Below are 22,835 nucleotides of genomic sequence, written 5' to 3'. Positions count from 1 at the left end.
AAAATAAAAAAATAACTCTAATAAGTTAAGACGAATCTAGCATAGATCTAATCTATGCAACTTGACTTTCACGCTTGCAAACACGAACTTCAAAGAGAGAGTATAAATGGAAAGAAAACCTGCTAAGTGACGGCAAAATCACGCCAATGGCGCAAATCTAGCAACAACTCCAGTCTCCAGATAGTAGTTGAAAAGAATGAGAAAAACACCAGTTACACCATAACCCACTTAACCCACTAAACATCATCTTCATCATCTTCATCTTTCTCTCTCCTCTTCATCAAATCATCATCAATGGCAGGCACACCAAAATCAACCCACAATCACAATTTCCTCACCCACAAACTCCTAACAAAAAAAACCTCTTTAATAATCCTCCTTCTCTTCACTTTCAACCTCATCTTCATCTCTTTCACCTACCATTTCCACCATTATTACTCTCCTCTCTCCTTCAACCTTCATTACCTCAATAAACCCCACCCTCTCCACGTCACCACCACTCAACTTTCTCTCTCCTCCACATCATCTTCATCAAAACCATGGCCTATTCTCCCTTCTTACCTCCCATGGACACCACCCTCATCTTCTCTCTCCTCTTGTGAAGCTTTCTTTGGTAATGGCTTCTCTAAAACACTCACTCTTCTTCCTCGTACTACTACTACTTCTAGTACTAGTTCTTCATGGTTTCGGTGTCATTATAGTAAGACTCTTAGGAGCTCAATTTGTGAAGGTGGGAAAGTTTTGATGGATCCGAGGAAGATCCGGATGTCGGGTGGTGGTGAGAAGATTGATGAGGTTGTTGGTAGGACTGATGATGAAGAATTGCCGGTTTTTGAAAGTGGTTCGTTTCGATTGAGGCGAAATGAAGGGAAAAAAAGGGGGAAAGTTTTTGATGAGAAGGTTTTAGATGAGTATGTTAGTGAAGGATTGATTGTTAGGCATAGTATGAGAGAGTTGTTTATGTCTATGGAAGTTGTTGAGGATGAACTTGATTTTCAGTGTTCACAGGTTAGGGTTTTTTTTTTGTTTCAAAAATTTTGATCATTGTTTTTTTTTTTTGTTATATTTGTTGTGGAAAATTGTTTGTTGAATTGATTGTGGGGAAATTTGGAAGATTGTGTGGAATTGGATTTAAATTGGTTGAAATTGAGGTGGAATTTTGATCTATGTTACTCAGATACGGATTGAGTGTCTACTCGGATACGGGTGTCAAAGTGTCCGACTCGGCTATTTTGTAGAAAAAAGTCTAAGTTTTTAGTTTAAAATGAAGTATCCAAGTAAAGTGTTGTGTCAGACACGACACAACACCTTGTTTTTGAGGTAAATGAAGGTGTCTGATGGTACAATGGATTTTGGAATTGATATTGTGAAAATGAATTGTGTTTTGGATTGAAAGATGCTAGATTGAATGATTTTAGTTGTATTTTGGAATTTGGATGGAAGGGAGTATACTTCATTTGTGAATGTTGATTGTTGATATGAAGAATTTATTGTTATATGTTATTCGATAATGCTTATTTAAATATTGTGTTTTGTATTAAAAGATGGTAAATTGAATGATTTGAATAGTTGTATTTTGGATGAAAAGGAGTAAATTTGTGAATGTTGATTGTTGAGTGAATTATATGGAAAGAATGTTATGTTGATTTATGATGTTATATTGGATACTTGCATTGATAAAGACTTGTATTTTGGATTAAATGATTTGTAGAGTTGTATCTTGGATGGGAGGGAGTATATTTTTGAATGTTGAGTGAACGACATGGAAAGAATGTTTTCTTGATTTATGATGTTGCATTGGATTATTGCGTTAATATTAGGAATTGTATTTTGGATTGAAAGGCGATATATTGAGCGATTAATATAGTTGTATTTTGGGTGGAAGGGAGTATATCTGTGAATGTTGAGTCATGAGTGAACAATATGGAAAGAATTTATGAAAGTCTGTTAGATTGAGTTGAGTGACTTGTTAATTTTGGAAACGTGATTTTGGATAGTTGTTGAAGTGACTTTAAGATTTAGTGATTGTACTGTTGGAGGATTGTAGAGTGCTAAATTTGCTTAATTTCATTACAATTTCTCATTGCTCATTGCTCATTGCAAAGTAATTTTATGCAGTCTAAGTGTGTAGATTTGAGCTAATGTTTTAAGTGTGAATCTACTTTAAAGTTTAAACTGAGATTTAGTGTCCTGTTTATTAGGTTCTGAAGTTGATTCATGTCGATTTTGAGGTTGTATGTAGTACTCCCGACATCCTCATTCAATTATCCTCTTAGATTTAGATAGTAGGGTATGGTATCTTGTAGGTCTTTGGGTGGATGGAGTAAAAGTAAGAATAAAAATTGATTCACTAAGAAAGAGAGTTAATGGAGATCCCCATAGCATATGCAAAAAGAGAAGTATGTATGAATATGGAAAGAGAGAGAGACACTGAGAGAGATGTAGTTAGTAGCGGGATCCACATTACATTGGTTGAGTAGATTATGTGGATCGAAATTTCAATTGAAGGTAACAACTATGATCTATGCACTCACTAAGGCTATGTTCTTTTCACGTTATTTTGAGAACTTATTAGTTGTTCTTATTAGAATCTAGACTAGATCAGAAAAATTCAGACAGAATCGAATGGGACCTTTTTAATTTAGTGGACTAATTTAGTTTCCTGTTAGTAAAAATTATGAATATTAAATTTTGGAAAACTACATATCAAGACAAATTCAAAAACATCTGACATGAATATGTTTTTACTTTTAGATTGGCATATATGGTCAAAGTTCACAGTTAGAATAGAAGATCAGACCGAGCAGAATGATCTGAACCAGAGTAGACTAGATCTCATAAAAATGCAGACAAAAATGAGCTTGGTGACCGTCATTTCTAGTTTAAACTCTAATGAATAGTTTCCTCACATCGTGTTTATAATGAAATCATCTGAACGATAAGTGCCCTCTTTTTGATGATCATCTAAGAATTGCAAAAGTGGTAAGAATTTGAGAAGTAGCTTGGGAGAGAAAGAAAGAGAGAGACAGAGACAAAAGTGTCCTCTATGATTAATGAGCTTCTTGTGATCCTTCTCTTCCTATGGGCTAAAACTGGATAATATCGAATCGTTTTATAATAGGCCCTCTAAGATTGACAAACGGATGCTGTTTTAGCATAATATTCATCCCTTTCCTTCCATTTTCAAACCAATTCCTTTTTTCTTGTAAAACACAAGAACTGTTGTTCACCCTCTTATTCAGTTGCAGATCCACAGCCACATCATGTCCCCTTCTGTTTTTTTCTCTTTAAAAGAAGATTGTATGTTCATCAAGAAATCTGGTGATTTGGCAGAAATAGAATAGGCTACATTGAAGTACGGAATAGGGATGATGTCCGAAGAGATACAATGAAATATATAAGTCAATAAAGTGCTGTGAAACTAATCACTTCATACTGTTTTTCCAATTTCAATCTCTTGCTTTTACTTTTGCAGTTATGCTTTGTGTATAAAGGATTAAAGGTTTGGTTTCCAGCATTTAATCTTTCTTGATTATGTGATACAACTGTTTTTGTTTGCAGTGGATTGAGGAGCCAACATTACTGCTGACACGGTTTGAGTATGCTAATGTGTTTCACACATACACAGATTGGTATAGTGCATATGTTAGCTCTAGAGTGACCGGGTTGCCAACACGGCCAAATGTGGTTTTTGTTGATGGCCACAGTAAGGTAAGAGGCATTTTGATGCTTGTTCATATAGGAAGCTGTTTTCACGTTTCTCTAGCATGCTTGATTGTTACTTGAATAATTAAACTGTGTATCTGTGCTTTCGTCACCGCTTCATCTGTCCTTAGATTAGAGAAGCTTGAAACTTGAAAGTAAGGTTTGTATCTTTATGAACATTGGCTCTGAACAGTGAGATTGTGTTGTTTGGTTATGTGCTTGGACATAATTACCCGAAGAAAAATTCATGGGCCAAAACTGAAAAAAAAAAATATCATACGCCTGATTGAGAATGTTGATTGTTGGGATTCTCTAAATTGGAAAAAAGCCTAGTCCTGAATTCCAGAATTTTCTTGTATAAATGTGTGTTCGAGTTGAGTACTTCTCTTTACTTCTTGCTTCCATATTTAGCCTAACATGACTAGGTCGACCAACTTTAACATCCAACATCATTATTTATGGCTTTTCTTATGTTTCCAGACACAGTTAGAAGAAACATGGGAAGCACTTTTTTCAACCATCAGATTTGCTAAAAACTTCACTGGTCCAGTCTGCTTTCGCCATGCTGTCTTTGTACCTTTGGGATATGAGACAGCCTGGTTTAAGGGTCTGAGTCAATCTATCGATTGTCATGGGGCTTCTGCAAAGACCCTGTGGACAAACCCTGATGATCATAAGACTGCGCGACTATCTGAATTTGGGGAGATGATAAAGTCGGCTTTTGACTTACTTATTGATACACCCAGAAGTCCGAAGCCCTCAGAATACAATGTACTGTTCGTTCGACGAGAAGATTATTTGGCACATCCACGTCATGGTGGTAAAGTTGAATCTAGACTCAGCAATGAACAAGAAGTGTTTGATGCTCTGAAAGCATGGGCTTCTACCTATTCTCAATGCAGTATAAACCTTGTAAATGGGCTGTTTGCTCACATGTCTATGAGAGAGCAAGTCCGAGCTATAGAGGATGCATCAGTAATTATTGGAGCTCATGGGGCAGGTCTCACCCATGTGGTATCAGCATTACCAAAAACTGTGATTCTTGAAATTATTAGCAGCCAGTTTCGGCGTCCTCATTTCCAATTGATCTCCCAATGGAAAGGTTTGGAATATCACGCCATTAATCTCTCTGGAACTAGTGCTAATCCGACAAAGGTCATTGAACGGCTTAAACGGATCATGAAAAGCCTTGGATGCTAAAGCATTGTATATTTACTGCATAGCTAAGCGAAAAATGAACAGCCTGTCATGATGGATCTGGAATTTACCTTTCAGGCCTTGGTGCGAGTAAATGCAACTTCTTGTATTGTGCTATTATTAGGAGCTAGGATGGACATTAGAGAAATATAGTTAGATTTGAAGAGTTTTGGTCATGGTGGCTGACGATTTGAGGATGCAGCTTCCTGAGCATTTACATTGACGGGAGCTATTTTTCTGTGATTTGCTTCCACGGGCAGCTCTATGCAAGGTTAGTTTAGAATGTAACATCGTGATCGATTTGTACTTTAATTCACATCACCAATTTTCACCTAGGATTACAGGTAGTTTGTTTGAGTTGTCTTCGGGTCATGCTTAATTTATACCCGCTGTATCAATGATAAACTGTGTATAGTTAAATGTATTGATGGTCGATGACGATGATATCCATTATACAGAGGCTTCTTCCTCAAAATTTTCTTTTTCTGGGTTTTTGATACTATTGGGACTTCTATACACTACCTTCTGTTCGACAGGGCCAAAGTTTCTCATCTCTGAACTCCAGTGGTATCTTCTTTTCAGAATTCTCATCTCGGAAACTTAGTGAGCATGTCATTAAGGCTCATGATCATTGACACTTAGTGTTCTCATATTGTGTAGCTCTTATATAAATTGGTCGAATTTAGACTGTACGACGATTATTAGCAGCGTAACAATAACATTTTAAGAATTTTATTTTTTTGATAAGACGAATGATGCAAAAATTATTATGCATTCTAGAGTATTCCTTGAGTTTTTGCTTGTGAAATTTAGGTAGAATTGTTCTCATGGTGGCTAACATTGAATCACACATTGTGAGGTGATAAATTCTTCTCACTGTTATTCTTCAAGCTGCTCCATGCAAAAAAAGGTATAAGGTGGGCTTAACTTAAGGAGAGGTACTTATATCTCATGTTGGAAGATGAAAATGAAACTATGAAAAGTTTTTAGTGGGGTTGTTACATTACATATCTATATCAGAAGAATAGGGTGTTTTTCTTTCTCTATTTTTTTTTGCTTGTTAGGGCAGAGGCCAGAGAGTAGGTGTTAATATATGATTTTTGGATTGGAGCATGTTATACTGTAAGGTCGATCTGCTTTTTAGCACGAATACTTCTTTTAGGTCTCGTACTCGATATGATATGTATTCTGTATGGATATGTGTTACCCATTCCTAAAATTTCAAAATTTTACCGTTTTCTATCCGCATATCCGAATCTTCACCCGTACATGTATTCTTCTCTGTGCAATCTAGTGGATCTGTATGCCAATTGGCTTTGTAAAGAACAATTTGACGCTCATGGATCATCTTGCTGTTTTTGTCCGACTCCTGATGAGTGTAGCTGCTTTTTTAGATTTGCTAAGACACTAATAGGTGGAGTTCAATTTGGAGGATAAATATTGGTTTATATCCGTTTTTAATAGAATTTAATGTATGGTGGAATCAAATTTATTTCGAAGGATTATATTGTAATAGTCTATTAGAAGGAGGTAGTCTACCCACTTGGAAGATGTATTAATGTTCCAATCTATACAAATATATAAGCATTAAATATATTTCTTTAAATGGAAACAGTTTAAGAATTCAAGACACATTTTCACATCAATTGAGGTAACCAATGCTTGATTTAATATTTTTTTTCCATTTTAATCACCTTATACATAGCCCTAAGGGCTATGTATATCATTTTCCATATATTAAAAGGCGTTCTTATCAAATGAAAGGTGTCACGTGACACTCTACCAAAAATATCAACAATGTATAGTTATTATGATTCGAACACATGATTTTTGAAATGAAATGTGAGAGTTTAACTGGAGGTGATCATGGGCCGGGACGAATTGAGCTTTTTCCAAACAAGTAGCTCGTTTCGTGCCAAATCGCTGGTCGGACCAGGCCAAGGTTTGGGCCAAAAGAAACGCGCCAAAGCCCAATATTTTGGGTCGGGCCTGGGAGGTTTTTAAGTTTTTAAACTTTTTTATTTTTACTAAAAAAATGAGAATTTTCGATCTATCGATTAAAATCGTAATTTTTCAGGTTTAGACCAAACCAAAACCCAGAATCGAGATTTTGTCTAGACTGAAGATTGGATCGATCCAAATTCTAATCTGATCCGGTTCAATCGTGTTCTTTGCACAATCCTAAATCTAACTTATAAAGTTATAACTATGAATATCCGAACAAAAAGAGTCCCAACTTCCATTTAATACATCCTTTTTCTCCCTCCTTCCTCCTCCCTCCTTCCTCCTCTTCCTTCTCCCTTGCCACTAATCCCTGAAAAATAGCCCTAGCTTTTTGGAGCTCAAAAATGGCGTCATCCAATCCATTGATGTTCCACTTCCTTTTTAATCAATGCATCAAACCCATGATGTATCTCAGATTTCCCTCCAACATCTTTCTTTATAATCAGTGAATCCTTCCATGGTTGCCACATCCATCATCATCATCTTCATCACTCACTCACTCACTCTAACCATCATCATCTTCTTCATCATCATCAAAATCATCAATGTCATACACACCAAAATCAACCCGAAATCACCATTTCTTAACCCACAAACTCCTAACAAAAAGAACTTCCCTAATAATCTTCCTTCTCTTCTTCACCTTCAACCTCATCTTCCTCTCCTTCAACCACCCTCAACTTTCTCTCTCCTCCACATCATCAAAACCATGGCCTATTCTCCCTTCTTACCTCCCATGGACACCACCCTCATTTTCTCTCTCCTCCTGTGAATCCTTCTTTGGCAATGGCTTCTCTAAAACACTCACATTTTATCCTCTTATGACACCCACTAGTTCTTCCTGGTTTCAGTGTCATTATAGTAAGACTCTTAAGAGCTCAATTTGTGAAGGTGGGAGGGTTTTAATGGACCCTGATAAGATTAGGATGTCTGGTGGTGGTGAGAGGATTGATGAGGTTGTTGGTAGGTCTGATGAGGAAGAGATTCCTGTGTTTGAAAATGGTGCGTTTCGATTGAGGCGAAACGAGGGGAAGAAATGGGGGAAGGTTTTTTGAGGAGAAGGTTTAGATGAGTTTGTTGTTAATCATGGGTCTAATGTGAGACATACTATGAGGGAATTGTTTCAGTCTATGGAAGTTGTTGATGATCAACTTGATTTTCAGTGTTCTCAGGTTAGGGTTTATTTGTTCGGAGATTGCTACATTTACTCACTGGATAGACTACCCATTAGAAATAGACGATTGAAAAATAGTTAATTATGTTGAGTTGGACTCTACTGATTATTATTATTGTTTATATCTAGTGGGTAGATTATCCGATGGGTAGACAAAGTTTTTCGCTTTTTCTTTACTAAAATTTTGATTTTCTTTTTGTGGGAAATTGTTTGTTGGACTAATTGAGGTGAAATTTGGAAGATAGTATTTTAGTGTTTGTGGAAAATTGGAGTGGAGTTGATGTTACATTGGGTTTTTTGCATTAATATTGTGAAATGAATTGTGTTTTGGATTGAAAGATGCTAGATTGAATGATTTGTATAGTTGTATTTTGGGTGGAAGGGAGTATATTTGTGAATGTTGATTGTTGAGTGAACTATGTGGAAAGAATGTTATGTTGTTTTATGATGTTACATTGGATAATTGTGGTGATATTGTGAAATAAATTGTGTTTTGGATTAAAAGATGCTAGATTGAATGATTTGTATAGTTGTATTTTGGGTGGAAGGGAGTATATTTGTGAATGTTGATTGTTGAGTGAACTATATGGAAAGAATGTTATGTTGATTTATGATGTAACGTTGGATAATTGCGTTGATATTGTGAACTAAGTTGTATTTTTGGATTGAAAGGTGCTAGATTGAATGATTCGTAAAGTTGTATTTTGGATGGAAGGGAGAATAGTTGTGAATGTTGATTGTTGAGTGAACTATATAGAAAGAATGTTATGTTGATTTATGATGTTACATTGGATTTTTGTGTATATATTGTGAAATGACTTGTATTTTGGATTGAAAGATGCTAGATTGAATGATTTCTATAGGTGTATTTGGGATGAGAGGGAGTATATTTGTGAATGTTGAGTGAATAATATGGAAACAATTTATGATACTCTGTGAGAAGTTGAGTGACTTGTTATTTTTGGAAATGTGATTTTGGATTGCTATGGAAGTGACTTTAAGATTTAATGCTTGTACTGATTCTGCTTAATTTTCATTACAATTCTCATTACTCGTTGCAAACCAATTTTATGTAGTTTAAGTGTGTAGATTTGAGCATTGTTTGTAATTGCGAATCTACTTTAAAGTTTAAACTGAGATTTAGTCGATACTCCAATTCATTAGGTTCTGAAGTTGATTTGTTTGTGGCTATTTCGAGGTTGTATGTAGTATATAATTTGTTTTAGATTTAGTTGTTTCTCTTTCATGACTCAGAATTTTAGCTTGTACTCCCAACGTCCTGAATCAATTATCCTCTTAGATTTAGATAATAGGGAAGTGTATCTTGTAGGTTTTTGGGTGGATGGAGGAAGTAAGATTAGAAATTGATTCATTAATAGAGAGAGTTAATGGAGATCCCCACAACATATGGAAAGAGAAGTATGTATGAGTTTGGAAAGAGAGAGAGATGTAATTCGTGGAGGGACCCACATTACATTGGTTGCGTGGGTTAGTGGATTGAATTTTCAATTTAAGGTAACAACTATGAGCTATGCACTGGCTAAGGCTATGTTTTTTTCACGTTATCTTGAGAACTTATTACTTGTTCTTATTAGGATTCAGACTAGATCAGTAAAATTCAGACGGAATCAAATGAGACCTTTTAAATTTAGTGGACTAATTTAGTTTCCTATTAGTAAAATTTATGAATATTAGATTTTTGGAAGCTACATGTCGAGACAAATTCAAAAACATCCGACATGAATATGTTTTTCCTTTTATATTGGCATATATATATGGTCAAAGTTCAGTTAGAATACAATACCAGACCAATCAAAATGATCCGAACCAGACTAGACTAGATCTTAGAAAAAATGCAGACGAGAATGAGCTTGGTGACCTTCATGTCTAGTTTAAACTGTACTAAGATAGTTTCGTCACTTTGTGTTTATAATGAACTCAATCTGGACGGTAACGCCGTCTTTTTTGATGGTCATCTACGAATTGCAAAAGTGATAAGAATTTAAGGAGCTCGGGAGAGAAAGAAAGAGATAGACGGAGAGAAAAGTCTCCTCTGTGATTGATGAGCTCCTTGTGATACTTCTCTAACTATGGGCTGATACTGGATAAAATTAAATCGGTTAATCAATATCCCCTTTAAGATTGACAAAGGGATGCTGTTTTGGCATAATGTTCATCCCTTTCTTTCTATTTTTAAAATTCCAATCCCCTTTTTTTGTATACCACAAAGAATCGCTGTAGAAGTACTTCATGGCCCTTCTGCTTTTTTTCTCTCCTTAAAACTAAAGAAGTGTATGTTTATCAAGAAATCTGGCTACTTGGCAGGCGTGGAATAGGCCACATTGAAATACAGAATAGGGATGATGTCTGAGGAGATACGATGAAATATATAAGTCACTAGAGTGCTTTGAAACTAATCACTTTATACTGCTTCTTCAATTTCAATCTCTTGGTTGTACTTTTGCAGTTATTCTTTGTGCTATAGGTTTGGATTTTAGCCTTCAATCTTTCTTGGTTTGACACGACTGTTTTTGTTTGCAGTGGATTGAGGAGCCAACATTACTGCTGACACGGTATGAATATGCTAATGTGTTTCACACATACACAGATTGGTATAGTGCATATGTTAGCTCTAGAGTGACTGGGTTGCCAACACGGCCACATGTGGTTTTTGTTGATGGCCACAGTAAGGTAAGAGGCATTTTAATATTTATTCATATAGCAGTTGTTACATGTTTCTCTAGCATACTTAATTGGTACTTGAAAAGTTAAACTGTGTATTTGTGCTTTCCTCACTTCATCTGTCTTTAGAGAAGCTTGAAGAAAGATTTGTACCTTTAAGAACATTGGTTCTGGACAGTGAGAGTTTTGTTGTTTGCTTATGTGCTTGTTCATAATTACCTGAAGAATAATTCACGTGCCAAAACTGGAAAGAAAAAAAAAACATTTTCAGCATACGCCTGATTGAGAAAGTTGGAATTCTCTGAACTGGCAAAAAAGCCTAGAGTCCTGATTTTTCTTGAATGCATGTGTTGGAGTTCAGGACTTCTCTTACTTCTTGCTTCCATATTTGGCCTAACATTACTAGGTCAACCAAGTTTAACATCCAGCACCATCATTTATGGCTTTTCTTATGTTTCCAGACACAGTTAGAGGAAACGTGGGAAGCACTTTTTTCAACCATCAGATTTGCTAAAAACTTCACTGGTCCAGTCTGCTTTCGCCATGCTGTCTTTGTACCTTTGGGATATGAGACAGCCTGGTTTAAGGGTCTGAATCAACTGTATCAACCTGTCAATTGTCACGGGGCTTCTGCAAAGACCCTGTGGACAAACCCTGATGATCGTAAGACTGCCCGACTATCTGAATTTGGGGAGATGCTAAAGGCGGCTTTTGACTTACTTATTGATACACCCAGAAGTCCGAAGCCCTCAGAATACGATGTACTGTTTGTTCGACGAGAAGATTATCTGGCACATCCACGTCATGATGGTAAAGTTGAATCTAGACTCAGCAATGAACAAGAAGTGTTTGATGCTCTGAAAGCATGGGCTTCTAACTATTCTCAGTGCAGTATAAACCTTGTAAACGGGCTGTTTGGTCACATGTCTATGAGAGAGCAATTCCGAGCTATACAGGATGCGTCAGTAATTATTGGAGCTCATGGGGCAGGTCTCACCCATGTGGTATCAGCATTACCAAAAACTGTGATTCTTGAAATTATTAGCAAGCAGTTTCGGCGTCCTCATTTCCAATTAATCTCCCAATGGAAAGGTTTGGAATACCACGCCATTAATCTCACTGAATCTACTGCTAATTCGACAAAGGTCATTGAACGGCTTAAGCAGATCATGAAAAGCCTTGGATGCTAAAGCACTGTATATTTACTGCATAGCTAAGCAAAAAATGAACAGCCTGCCATGATTAGGAGCTAGGATGGACATTAGAGAAATATAGTTAGATTTGAAGAGTTCTGGTGATGGTGGCTGTCAATTCGAGGATGCAGCTTCCTGAGCATTTACATTTACTTTTCTGTGATTTGCTTCCACAGGCAGCTCTATGCAAGGTTAGTTTAGAATGTAACATTGTGATCTATTTGTACTTCAATTCACTTCATTAATTTTCACCTAGGATTACAGGTAGTTTTTTTAAGTGGTCTTGGTTATCAACTTATCATCCTTAATTTATACCCTCTGAATCTATGATAATCTTTGTACAGTTAAAAGTATTGATGGTCGATGATATCGATTATATGGAGGCTTCTTCCTCAAAATTTTGTTTTTCTGGGTTTTTGATAGTCTTGGGAGTTCTATACACTGCAGGGCCAAAGTTTCTCATCTCTGATATCCAGTGGTATCTTGTTTTCAGGTTTCTCATCTCAGAAACTCTATGAGCGCGCTCATGATCAGACACTTACGGTTCTCATATCTTGTACCTCTTATAAATTGGTCGAAGTTAGATTCTACGACAATTATTTAGCAGCGTAAAAATATCATTTCAAGACTTATTTTTTTGATAAGACATTCAAGTTCCTTTTAGATGGTCTTCAGTCTGCAGTCTTCAGTATGTGGCGGACAGCGAATACAGCGACGTATGATGCAAAAATTATTATGCATTCTAGAGTCTTCCTTAAGTTTCAGATAGAATTGTTCTGGTGGTGGCCACCACTGAATCACACATTATGAGGTAGTAAATCTTTCTCACTGTTATTCTTCAAGCTGCTCCATGCAAAAAAAAGGGATAAGGTGGGCTTAACTTAAGGATAGGTATTTACATCTTATGTTGGAAGATCAAAATGTTTTTAGTGGGGTTGTTACATATCTATATCAGAAGAATAGGGTGTTTTTCTTTCTCTATTTTTTTTGCTTGTTCTTGGTAGGGCAGAGTGTAGGTGTTACTATATGAATTTTGGATTGGAGCATATCATAGTGTAAGGTGGATCTGTATGCCAATTGGGTGCTAGCTTGTAAAGTACAATTTGATGTTCATGGATCATCTTGCTGTCTTTGTCCTGACTGCTGATGAGTGTAGCTGCTTTTTTAGATTTGCTTAAACACTAACAGGTGGAGTTCAATTTGGAGGATAAAGCTTGGTTTGTCGAGTGGGTAGTTTACTCGCTTCTAATATTATTTAATGTACGGTGGAATTCAACTCAAAATGAACAATTATATTTTAATGGTTTATTAGAAACGGGTAGTCTACTTACTGGATAAATGTAATTTGGACTTTGGTAGATTTTGAAGGTGTCAATTGAAAAAGTTTTAGTATTAGTAGAAATACTATTGGAACGTTTTTGTAGTATCAAATTTTCCTTCTAAGGTAGTTGGTTGTTTTAAACGTATGTTTTTAAATGTAAATTTGTAAAGAAGTCACATGTTTGTACAAGGTAATGCTAGTCTACTCCTAAAGAATAATTTTTTCTTCTTCAAAATTAGTTTATGTTACGATCCATTACCTTTTCATAGGTAGTACTTAGAGGCAATTTTAATATAATATTTTCTCCGTTTCAATTTAGTTGTGATACTTTTAAAATCATGGACTCTTAAGCAATTTTTGGAGAGGAGAGATATAGAGAAAGAAAATAAAAATGTCACATGTGCTAAGAGAGAAATAGCGAGAAGTTATTACCAAAGATAAAAGTGTCGCAATTAAATTGAAATTTTCTAAAATAGAAAGTGTCACAACTAAATTGAAACGGATGAAGTATGAAAATCATACGTTCGACAGTTCGAGGACAGGGTTGCATTACTTTAGACATTGAGGCATGACTTTTCATACAGACTTACTACTATCTAATCCAATACCATAACCTCACGCCAAACAACTAATCTTTCTGAGAAAGGTTCATGCAGTAAACTTATTAGCTATTCTAGTCAAGGCTTGGACGCAACAATAGAATTAGTGGATGAATTTGTGTTGTCAACATCATAACTCATAAGAATTGTAACAGTAAAACTGTTAAGGCTTGATTCTTTTGGACTTAATTTGGTTGAATTGAACTGAATAGAGTTAAAATGATAAATTAACTGATTTGAATTTAGAGGAAAAAAAATATCCTCGCCTCAATTTGGCCCTTTATTACTTCTCTTCCATCATTATCATCATCAATTCATCATTAGCCTGATCTTCACCCCTCATGAGTCATGAGATGCTCATGGTACACCCAAGACTATTTTTACCAAATAAGCAAAATGAGCGAATGAGCAAATGAGCAAAATGAACAAATGAGCAAACATTTCTACTCATCTAAGAAAATGAGCAAACACTTTTATTACAAAATGAGCAAAATGCCCATATGAGCAAATTTGGTGTCAAATGAGCACCTGAAGTTCTAATTTATTGCAAAAATACCCCTAGGTGTACCATGAGTAAACTCCTGAGTCATGACTGATAACAAAGATGTAAAATCAAAAGCACATGTAAATATCTTTACGGAGTTATTTGATATTAAGTTGGCTTGAAGTCTACTCACAATAAAGTCAATTAAATAAGGCTTTCAGTAAGTAATTATAATTTTTAAGGGCGATTTATATAATTTTTTCATAGTTATGATAGATTTTAAGAATTCGATCTCCACTTATATGTGTTTTAGTCTTGTAAAAAGTTGTAACAATTTTCTTATTCTTCCATCTTGATTACATTATGTGCTAACTCATTAGTCATTAGGTATCCCTTCATAAAGAGGATATCCTAATATAATTCTATTCCTTACTTTGTGTTAAAATATAATAATAATTGTACCAAAAAAGTTGTGCTCTTCAAAAGAAGTTAATTATTTTGGCCAAATACTACTAGTAATAAATACAACAAATGTCATGTCTTTTTCTTTGATATAGTCTTCCCTGTTCACCCGATCTTTCGATGTATTTAAGACAACAAACAAAAAAGAAACATCAATGATTTGGAATTCTTTTCATTTATTTGGTCCAAATCAAAGTTCCAAAACACATGGCATTTGTCCCCTATTCTAATAAGACCAGCTTTTATTGAAAATAAGTCAAGGTTTACCTACAATATAATCGTACAATTAGATTAATTCATCTTTCTTTTTTTAGAAATCGCGAGAAATCGTTTTATTAGCTAGATTAAGCTCCATCAAAAATATGATATTTTATTATTTTGGAGAAAAGAGTTCATACAAATTAGTTCATCTTTCTTAATTTGCTGCGATATTAATTTGAATTCATTTAGGGCCTATTCTAGAGATGATCATTTTGGCCCGGCCCGGCTCGTTTTTGGGCCGGATTTTGGGCAGAATTTTTCGGCCCGCAGGCCCGGCCCGACCCGGTCGTGTTTTTTTTACTTTGGGCAAGCCAAAAACAATTTTTTAGTCTATTTTTTGGCCCGGCCCATTTTGACCCGCAAAAGCCCGTTAATTTAGGCCCGAAATAGCAAGCATTGGACACAAAAATTCGGCCCAAATTTAGGCCCGGCCCGGTCAATGGGCAAATTTTTGGCCGCGGCCCGGCGTGCCCCGCCCCTTGATCACCTCTAGCCTATTCTTCTCAACTTATTTTCAGTTCAGTTGCAATCAGTTTAGTTCAGCTCCAGTTATCATTTTTGTTAGTTATAATTGAATTCATTTCAGTTCAATTCAGTTCAGTTCAATTCAGTTCGGTTGAAATCAGTTCAATTTAATTCAGTTTTTTATATCGAAGAGAACAGGTCCTTAGTAAACATGTTCCACAAAGTCTACTTTAATTTGGACTCATGGTTAGAATTATATGGGAATAATGTCATAGTAACTTTTAAATTAATAGAATTACATACTTCTTCAAATCCTATATATAATTACATATCTTATACTGTATTCATTTCTTATGTAATATTTTCATCCATGGTTCGTTATTTATTCCAAACCCATTTTATTTTTTTCACTAGCATAAAAAGTTATATGTAAATTTTATCGCTTATATATAATATACATAGAAACAATTGGCGCTACAAAGAGGGGTGTCTAAATTCCATACCGATTTTATTGGTTCTACTGAAGTATAAGAATGAAATATACACATTACGCACAATTCATAACACATGACTCACATACGTCGATATCTCATTATATGTGATTATGTTATAAGAGTATATTCCAAGTTGCCAACAATAACCTAATTAACTAACAAGAGCACCATACTCAATACTCCCAAGATGACTATATACACACTACTTGCCGTCTCCTAAACCCATATCTATCGTTGAATCAAACATCTAGAGCTAAATTTTTTTGGTCAGATATTATCGATATCGGTGACTAATTCCCTCACTTTTGGGTGCTTCACTTAAATGTAAAGAGTTGGTCAAGAATCTTTTTTCATTTTCAAAGGTTGAGGATGTGAACCCTCGATCAATTGGTTAAATATCAAAGTGAGGAACCACTATGCTAAGGCCCTCTTTGGCAATAGTGTTTTAGGTAGCGGGTAGCGGTTGCCGGTTGGACAAGGTCAAAACGCTACTTAAAGAAAATTATGAGTGTTTGGTGAGGTAGTGGTTGTATTAGCGGGTAACGGTTGGAGTAGATTATGGGTAGCGGTTGTAGGATGTTAATACAAGTAGCGTTTGAGATTTATAGGTAGCAGTTAGCGAATAAACACTATATAGTAAATGTCATTTATTGTAGTCTACAATCTCAACAGCTACTTTTGCCAAACACTCTTAATTAAACAATTACTTTAAACGCTAATCTCTAACAGCTACTAGTAAACAGCTACCCCCCAACAATAATTGGCCACGAATTTTTAGTGTTGCGAGTTGGTGGTTGTGGAAGTGGCGCAATGAAAGGAGTTTCACTGCTACCCCAAATATTCCCATAGATCAGGTTAGTTTTATACTGGCGCGAGTTCATCAAGTGGAGTTAGCATTTTCGAGAAATTTGCCGGATCCGCAGCATAGAGTTAACAGGCGTACTGAAGTCCTTGTGAGCTGGAAATATATCCCCCATTGGGATGGGTTAGGCTCAATACAGACGGAGCCTCAAAAGGGAACCCTGGAAGGGCTGGTGCTGGAGGACTTATTCGGGGGCATCGAGGTGAATTATTTGAAGTGTTTGCGGTAGACTGTGGTATCTGCTCCTGCACAAAAGCTGAACTTATGGGTGTTTTGCGTGGTCTATGTGTAGCGTGGAATGGAGGTCATAGACAGGTAATAGTGTCTGTGGACTCGGAGGTGGTGGTTAATCTGTTGGGTGGGGATGTCCTAGCCAACTCTCCCTATATTCATCTGATTAGGAAATGTCATGCTTTGATTCATTCTCGTGATTGGGCAGTCAAAGTCGAACATTGTTACCGAGAGGCCAATAAAGCGGCCGATTGGTTAGCAAACTTTGGTGTAGAGATGGAGGAAAAGTTCAAGGTTATAGAGGCGGTCCCTTCGGATCTTCGAACCGTTTTATTGGAGGATTTGGGAGGAGTATCGTGGCCTCGAATGGTTCCTTTGAATCGGGTTGGAGGAACTTGATGGCTGGGCTGCGTTTTGTTTTAGTTTTGTTTTTTAGTTTTGGTGTGAGTGTCGTTTTTGTTTCGTCGTTTTCCTTTTATTTTTCTCTGCTTTGTTAGTCGGTTTGGATGTCTGTAATCCTCTTTCTTCAACAAAAAAAAAAAACAACTACAACTACTGCAACAACTAATAGCTACTAAAACCGCTAATTTTGCCAACCAGCCTAAGACCACTGGGTTAACATTAGCTAATATAAATAAACAGAAACATATACACTTTATAGAAGTTAAGTGAACATTCTACTTAGTCAAATAATAAATACTGATTTGGTCATCATTATTCACCTGATCAAACCATGCATACACTTCTTTATTTCATTATTAGACACTAATAACAATGCATAAAATTCAACCCATATAATAAATTAAGTAAATCCAACCATCCCAAAAAAAAAAAAAATCTCCATATATTTTTGTCTTAACTCAAAATTCCAAAAATACATAACATTTGTCTCTTCTTACTATCTATCTCTCTTTCTCTCTCCTCTAACCTACACCAAGTACAGAAAACAAAGATCATCAACATCATCATAAACAAGGAAACATAATATTTGTACTACCATTAACAAATTTAGAAAGCAAAAAAACTCATACATGTGCAAACTATAGGTTAAAAACATTAAACATGTCATTTTAGCAACATACTATTCTTCTTTTTCCTTCATTTCTTCACATGCTACCTAACTTCTACCTGTATAATTATACCCATCATTTTAATCACCCATTTTTTGTTGCTTCATTCTCATAATATTGCATTTTATAAGATTTTCATACAATAAAAGTTTGTATTAAGAGCTAGTTTTAATGCCTAATCCTTGGAAAACTCTTCTGAAATTTAAGTTTAAGTTGAAGTCAAAATCCAAGTCCAAGATTCGAACCCCTGCCGATATGGTACGCAGAGTTGGGGAACTTTTGATTCTTCTTCATGATGATAATGTCACAGTTGATCATGGCACTAAATGGGGTGAAAAGGTTTGATTTTTTCTTTTCTTTTTTTCAAATTTTTTTCATAGCATTATTTATTTATTTATTTATGTTATTGGGTTTTTTTTTTTTTGTGGGATATTATTATTTATTTTTGATATGGTGATTTTTTTATGTTTATTCTTGAGTAATTGAAGTGTTATGAATGATGGGTTTTTTTGTTTGTTTGTTTTTTGGGTGATTTTGATATGAAATGATTGGAAAATGCTGGTTTTATGTTGATCTTTTAGTTTTTTTTTGGTGTTGTATGATGGGTTTTGATTTCATGAATTGTGTAGAATATAAAGTTTCAATTTTGTTACTTTAATTCATTTGTTGTGTGTTATTTAATCTCAAGGAAATGGACCATTATTAAGGAAAAATTAAATCTTGATGACTTTTGATTGTGTTAGTTGTTGTGGAATTGTAACTGGAATTTAATTTGTAGGATTGAGTGGGATGTACAAATTAACCCTGTTTTTCTGATGTATTCTGAGCTTAATTCTGTTTCTAAGAAAGTATTTTGGATTTTCACTGATAAAATTTGGCTTCATATTAGTATGATGATGAGAAAGTGAAATTTAAATTATCAAGCACACTTTTATGTTGGTGCAGGAAACAGATTATTGTACTGATTTTAAGTACTGATTTATGCACTTTGATTAATGAAAAAGGAATTTAAATTCATATAATCGCGAATATGATGATCTTGATGTTGAAATTTGGATGATGTTTCATTACATTAGTGCTATAATTTTGTGTGTTCAGATGGAAGAACTAGGTAAACTCATTGCAGAAGTTAAATCCATCCTTTATGGCACTAGTGAAGCTGAACCTGTCCCGGAAGCTTGTACACAAGTAACTCAAGAATTTTTCCGAGAAAATACTCTTCGGCTCCTCATAATTTGCCTTCCGAAATTGGACTTGGAGGTGAGGTCGGTGTGGCCTTCTACAATCAATTATAGACCAATTTTTCTTCCTAGATTACTTGTGAGATTGATGCCATCTTTTAGTTTGCATACTTGTTAGCAGTAAGTATAAGTTTTGGCCAAACTTCTCTTTTCCTAATGTTGCTTATCATTATTAAAAAGATGATCTCTCTTAGGCCCGAAAAGATGCTACCCAAATAGTAGCAAATTTGCAAAGGCAACAGGTTAATTGTCGTCTAATTGCGTGTGATTACTTGGAAGCCAACATTGATCTCATGGATACCTTGGTCTCAGGGTAAGTAAACACCTCTGAGCTTCAATGGCTTCATCAACCTAAGCTTTATCACTTTATTTTCACTTATTTTAGGAAATATAAATTCTGAAAAGTTAATGTAGTCAAGATTAGTTGAGGTAAGTTCAAATAGGTTGATAGGTAAAATTCAAGTGAAGTGAACACACCCTTAAAACGTGATTCAACTATTTGACACCAAATTGATCTTATCGACTAATTATGATAAGGTATGAAGACCACAGACTAGCCTTGCACTATGGTAATATGCTCAGGGAGTGTATTCGGCATCAAAGTATTGCAAAGTAAGTTTCTAAGTGACCCAAAATCATGGTTTTAGTCTCTTGGCCTCTGCTTTATGACAGAATGCTAAAGAATGCAGAAAAATGATCAAACAATGTCTTCCATTTATCTTCTTTGTTCTTAGATATGTGCTGGAATCACACTTGCACAAGTTTTTTGATTATATACAACTTCCAGATTTTGATGTATCATCAGATGCTGCGGCGACTTTCAAGGTTTTCATCCTCTCCTTTTGTCTTTCTATTTATTTGCACACTCTTGAATCTTCTTTTGCCTCATCAAACCTAGACTCCTCGGCAGATTCACTGCACTTTTTTTTGAATTTAGTTTTGACAATTTAATTATATTTCTGAGAGTTAGGTAGTACCCTATGACCATGTTTAATGTGAAGTATATGTTCTACAGCCAAACTGATTTTCGCTGATAAATCTCTTATTTACTGATCAAAACAGATCTTAACTGATTGAAACTGATTTTACTGTAACATTCCAAGCTAAGGTGAAGAAGGGCTAAATCGTAGGAGTATGTCTTAATCTTCCTTATATGTGATTTCTGCAGGAGTTGTTGACCAGGCATAAATCCACAGTTTCGGAGTTTCTGTCTAGGAACTATGATTGGGTAAATTACGTTCAACTTTGTTTATTCTCGGGGTTAATTGTTTTTGCTATCTGCATTCAGCGAGTTAGTAATGATTTTTCTTCCTGCTGTTTGTGACAGTTTTTCAGAGAATTCAACACTAAGTTGCTTCAATCCCCTATTTATATTACAAAACGTCAAGCTGCCAAGGTAAAACACTGTTGAGTATGATGAGGAATCAGATCTTCTGAAATCATAGATTAATTCTGAAACGAACTAGATTAAGTAACATGCATTAACGAGCAAGAGTAAAATTGGATCGATATATCAATTGTCGATTACCTGTTTAAGACCCTTCCATCTTTATGGTTCCAGCTTTTGGGAGATATCTTGCTTGATCGTTCAAACTCTGGCATCATGGTGCGATATGTGAGCTCAAAAGATAACTTAATGATTCTCATGAATCTCCTCAGGGTAAAAATGTTCTTGTCTTTGAAATTTTATTCTTCATTTGTTCATCGATTTGTAAAATTAACTAACTGTGTTTGATTGTTTTACTACAGGAACCAAGCAGGCCCATACAAATAGAAGCATTCCATGTCTTTAAGGTGTAAACCTAGTTAGTTTGATTTTTACATGTTTATGTTCTTACACGAACTAAAGTTATATGAATGTCACAAACATATGTGACAAAAGAGCTGATATATAACTTTAGCCTTATTCTTAAACTACTACTGGTTCTACTATACTAATAATACCAAAGAGCTGATGATATAAGAGATTTAGTGTTGTCTAATCTTTATGTCAAGATCATTGTTACATGGAACGCAGAACGTTCCGAAACGTGGTACGGAGACGGGAATGCGGAACGCAGCCTCTAGAGTAAACCAGATGGACTCCTAAACCATGTACCACGTACCACGTTCTGCGTTCCCAGACGCGTCCCCTTGAACGTGGAACGTGGCCACGTACCACGTTCCCGGTATCAATGGTTACGATGAAATATATATGTAGGGTACCATTAGTCTCTTCAATGTAAACTATGGCTATTGTGTATTTTGTATTTTGAACTCCTCAAATCAAATAATATCATTCTCCTCTCTATCCCGTTGATATAGCTGACACATTGTCATTTGTTAGTGGACCGTGTAAATTTTTATGTCATTCTCCGTGTTTTTGTTCTTTCTTTTTCATATACTCTGTAGTAACACTTTATTATACATGATAGCTATTTGCAGCCAACAGAAACAAGCCACCTGAAATCGCAACCATATTGATAGCTAATCGAAGCAAGCTTCTTCGCTTCTTTAGTGGCTTTACGTTGGACAAAGGTAAATAACTCCATTGCATAAATAAACAGATCATGTATATATTCAGATTTTCATATTTCCCCTGCTTCTTTTGCATATGTTTATCAGAGGATGAACAGTTTGAGGCTGACAAAGCTCAAGTTGTTAAGGAGATAGCGGAATTATATTGAAGCTGGCAGAGATCCGATAATGGGTTTCGAGGAACGCCAGGACTCTTTAGATGAGTTGAAGAAATATGGAAATTTTGCTACTAGGTCGAAGGAAGTTGGTATTCTTGGTGTGTTTGTTTGGTTGACTTAAAAAGTATGGGAAGTAGAAATCCTTGGAAAGTGAAAAACTAGGAGTTGTTTGGTTGACAAAACGTCAAAGCCATATGAGTGTCGCGACTCGCGTGTACTACCATTTCCCACATTTACATCCCATGATCAACCAATTCACCCAACTTATATCTCTATATTGTATTCATTCTAATTGTACATTGTGAGAGTTAGCATCTGTCCTTAAAATGGGAGAGGCGAATTTGTAAAGACAGTATAATTTTGATGGTATGAGTGATCAAAAGTTTGCCTCAATTTTTTGCAAAGTTTGCTAAAGAAGAGAAAAATGATTCCCGAAAAACTTTGCTACATCTGCCTTATGAATTTCAACCTCAAAGTGGTGACTGGTGTCTGGTGATTAAAGGTCACGAGTTTTTAACGTATAATAATCAGTTACGTGGGACATTTAGCATACTTAGGCCTCGTTTTTTTGGACGGAGAGAAATTGAACTGAAATTAACTTAACTAAACTGAGAAACTGAATCGTAGAGAGAAACTGAAGTGAACTGAAAATAAGTGCACAAAAATCCACAACTGCCCATATTTTAACTTATATACAAATTTTATGTTAGATTCC

General features: G+C 35.5%; 3 protein-coding genes across 4 annotated transcripts; all 3 read left to right on the top strand.

Moving 5' to 3' along the window:
• The first annotated feature begins 127 nt into the window (after nucleotides 1–127).
• On the top strand, nucleotides 128–5,388 carry LOC125491515 (beta-1,2-xylosyltransferase-like). Its single transcript, XM_010677557.4, has 3 exons — nucleotides 128–1,008; nucleotides 3,562–3,711; nucleotides 4,186–5,388. Exons 1-3 carry the CDS (start codon nucleotides 295–297, stop codon nucleotides 4,903–4,905), a joined length of 1,584 nt encoding a protein of 527 aa, XP_010675859.2. The 5' UTR covers nucleotides 128–294; the 3' UTR covers nucleotides 4,906–5,388.
• A 1,720-nt stretch (nucleotides 5,389–7,108) lies between these two features.
• LOC104891804 (beta-1,2-xylosyltransferase) lies at nucleotides 7,109–13,095 on the top strand. The gene is given in 4 exon segments (XM_048642505.2): nucleotides 7,109–8,078; nucleotides 10,622–10,771; nucleotides 11,224–12,146; nucleotides 12,449–13,095. Coding segments are annotated over 3 exon segments (1,506 nt in total). The 5' UTR covers nucleotides 7,109–7,451; the 3' UTR covers nucleotides 11,953–12,146; nucleotides 12,449–13,095.
• Nucleotides 13,096–18,003: 4,908 nt separating this feature from the next.
• LOC104891805 (putative MO25-like protein At5g47540) lies at nucleotides 18,004–22,513 on the top strand. 2 transcript variants are annotated; one of them, XM_010677558.4, is made up of 11 exons: nucleotides 18,004–18,543; nucleotides 19,303–19,464; nucleotides 19,640–19,758; nucleotides 19,983–20,057; nucleotides 20,180–20,270; nucleotides 20,614–20,673; nucleotides 20,773–20,841; nucleotides 21,007–21,105; nucleotides 21,195–21,239; nucleotides 21,860–21,962; nucleotides 22,050–22,513. In XM_010677558.4, the coding sequence occupies exons 1-11, from the start codon at nucleotides 18,376–18,378 to the stop codon at nucleotides 22,109–22,111; spliced, it is 1,053 nt and encodes a 350-aa protein (XP_010675860.2). In that variant the 5' UTR covers nucleotides 18,004–18,375; the 3' UTR covers nucleotides 22,112–22,513. The 2 variants fall into 2 exon arrangements, with proteins under 2 accessions (XP_010675860.2, XP_048498461.1); XM_048642504.2 differs by lacking the exon at nucleotides 19,640–19,758 and having other exon boundaries at nucleotides 18,006–18,543; nucleotides 19,303–19,469.
• The last annotated feature ends 322 nt before the right edge of the window (nucleotides 22,514–22,835 follow it).

The sequence above is a fragment of the Beta vulgaris genome, chromosome 4, assembly GCF_026745355.1.
Source record: "Beta vulgaris subsp. vulgaris cultivar EL10 chromosome 4, EL10.2, whole genome shotgun sequence".
Lineage (NCBI taxonomy): Eukaryota > Viridiplantae > Streptophyta > Magnoliopsida > Caryophyllales > Amaranthaceae > Beta > Beta vulgaris.
This window is presented reverse-complemented; position numbering and strand designations above follow the sequence as displayed.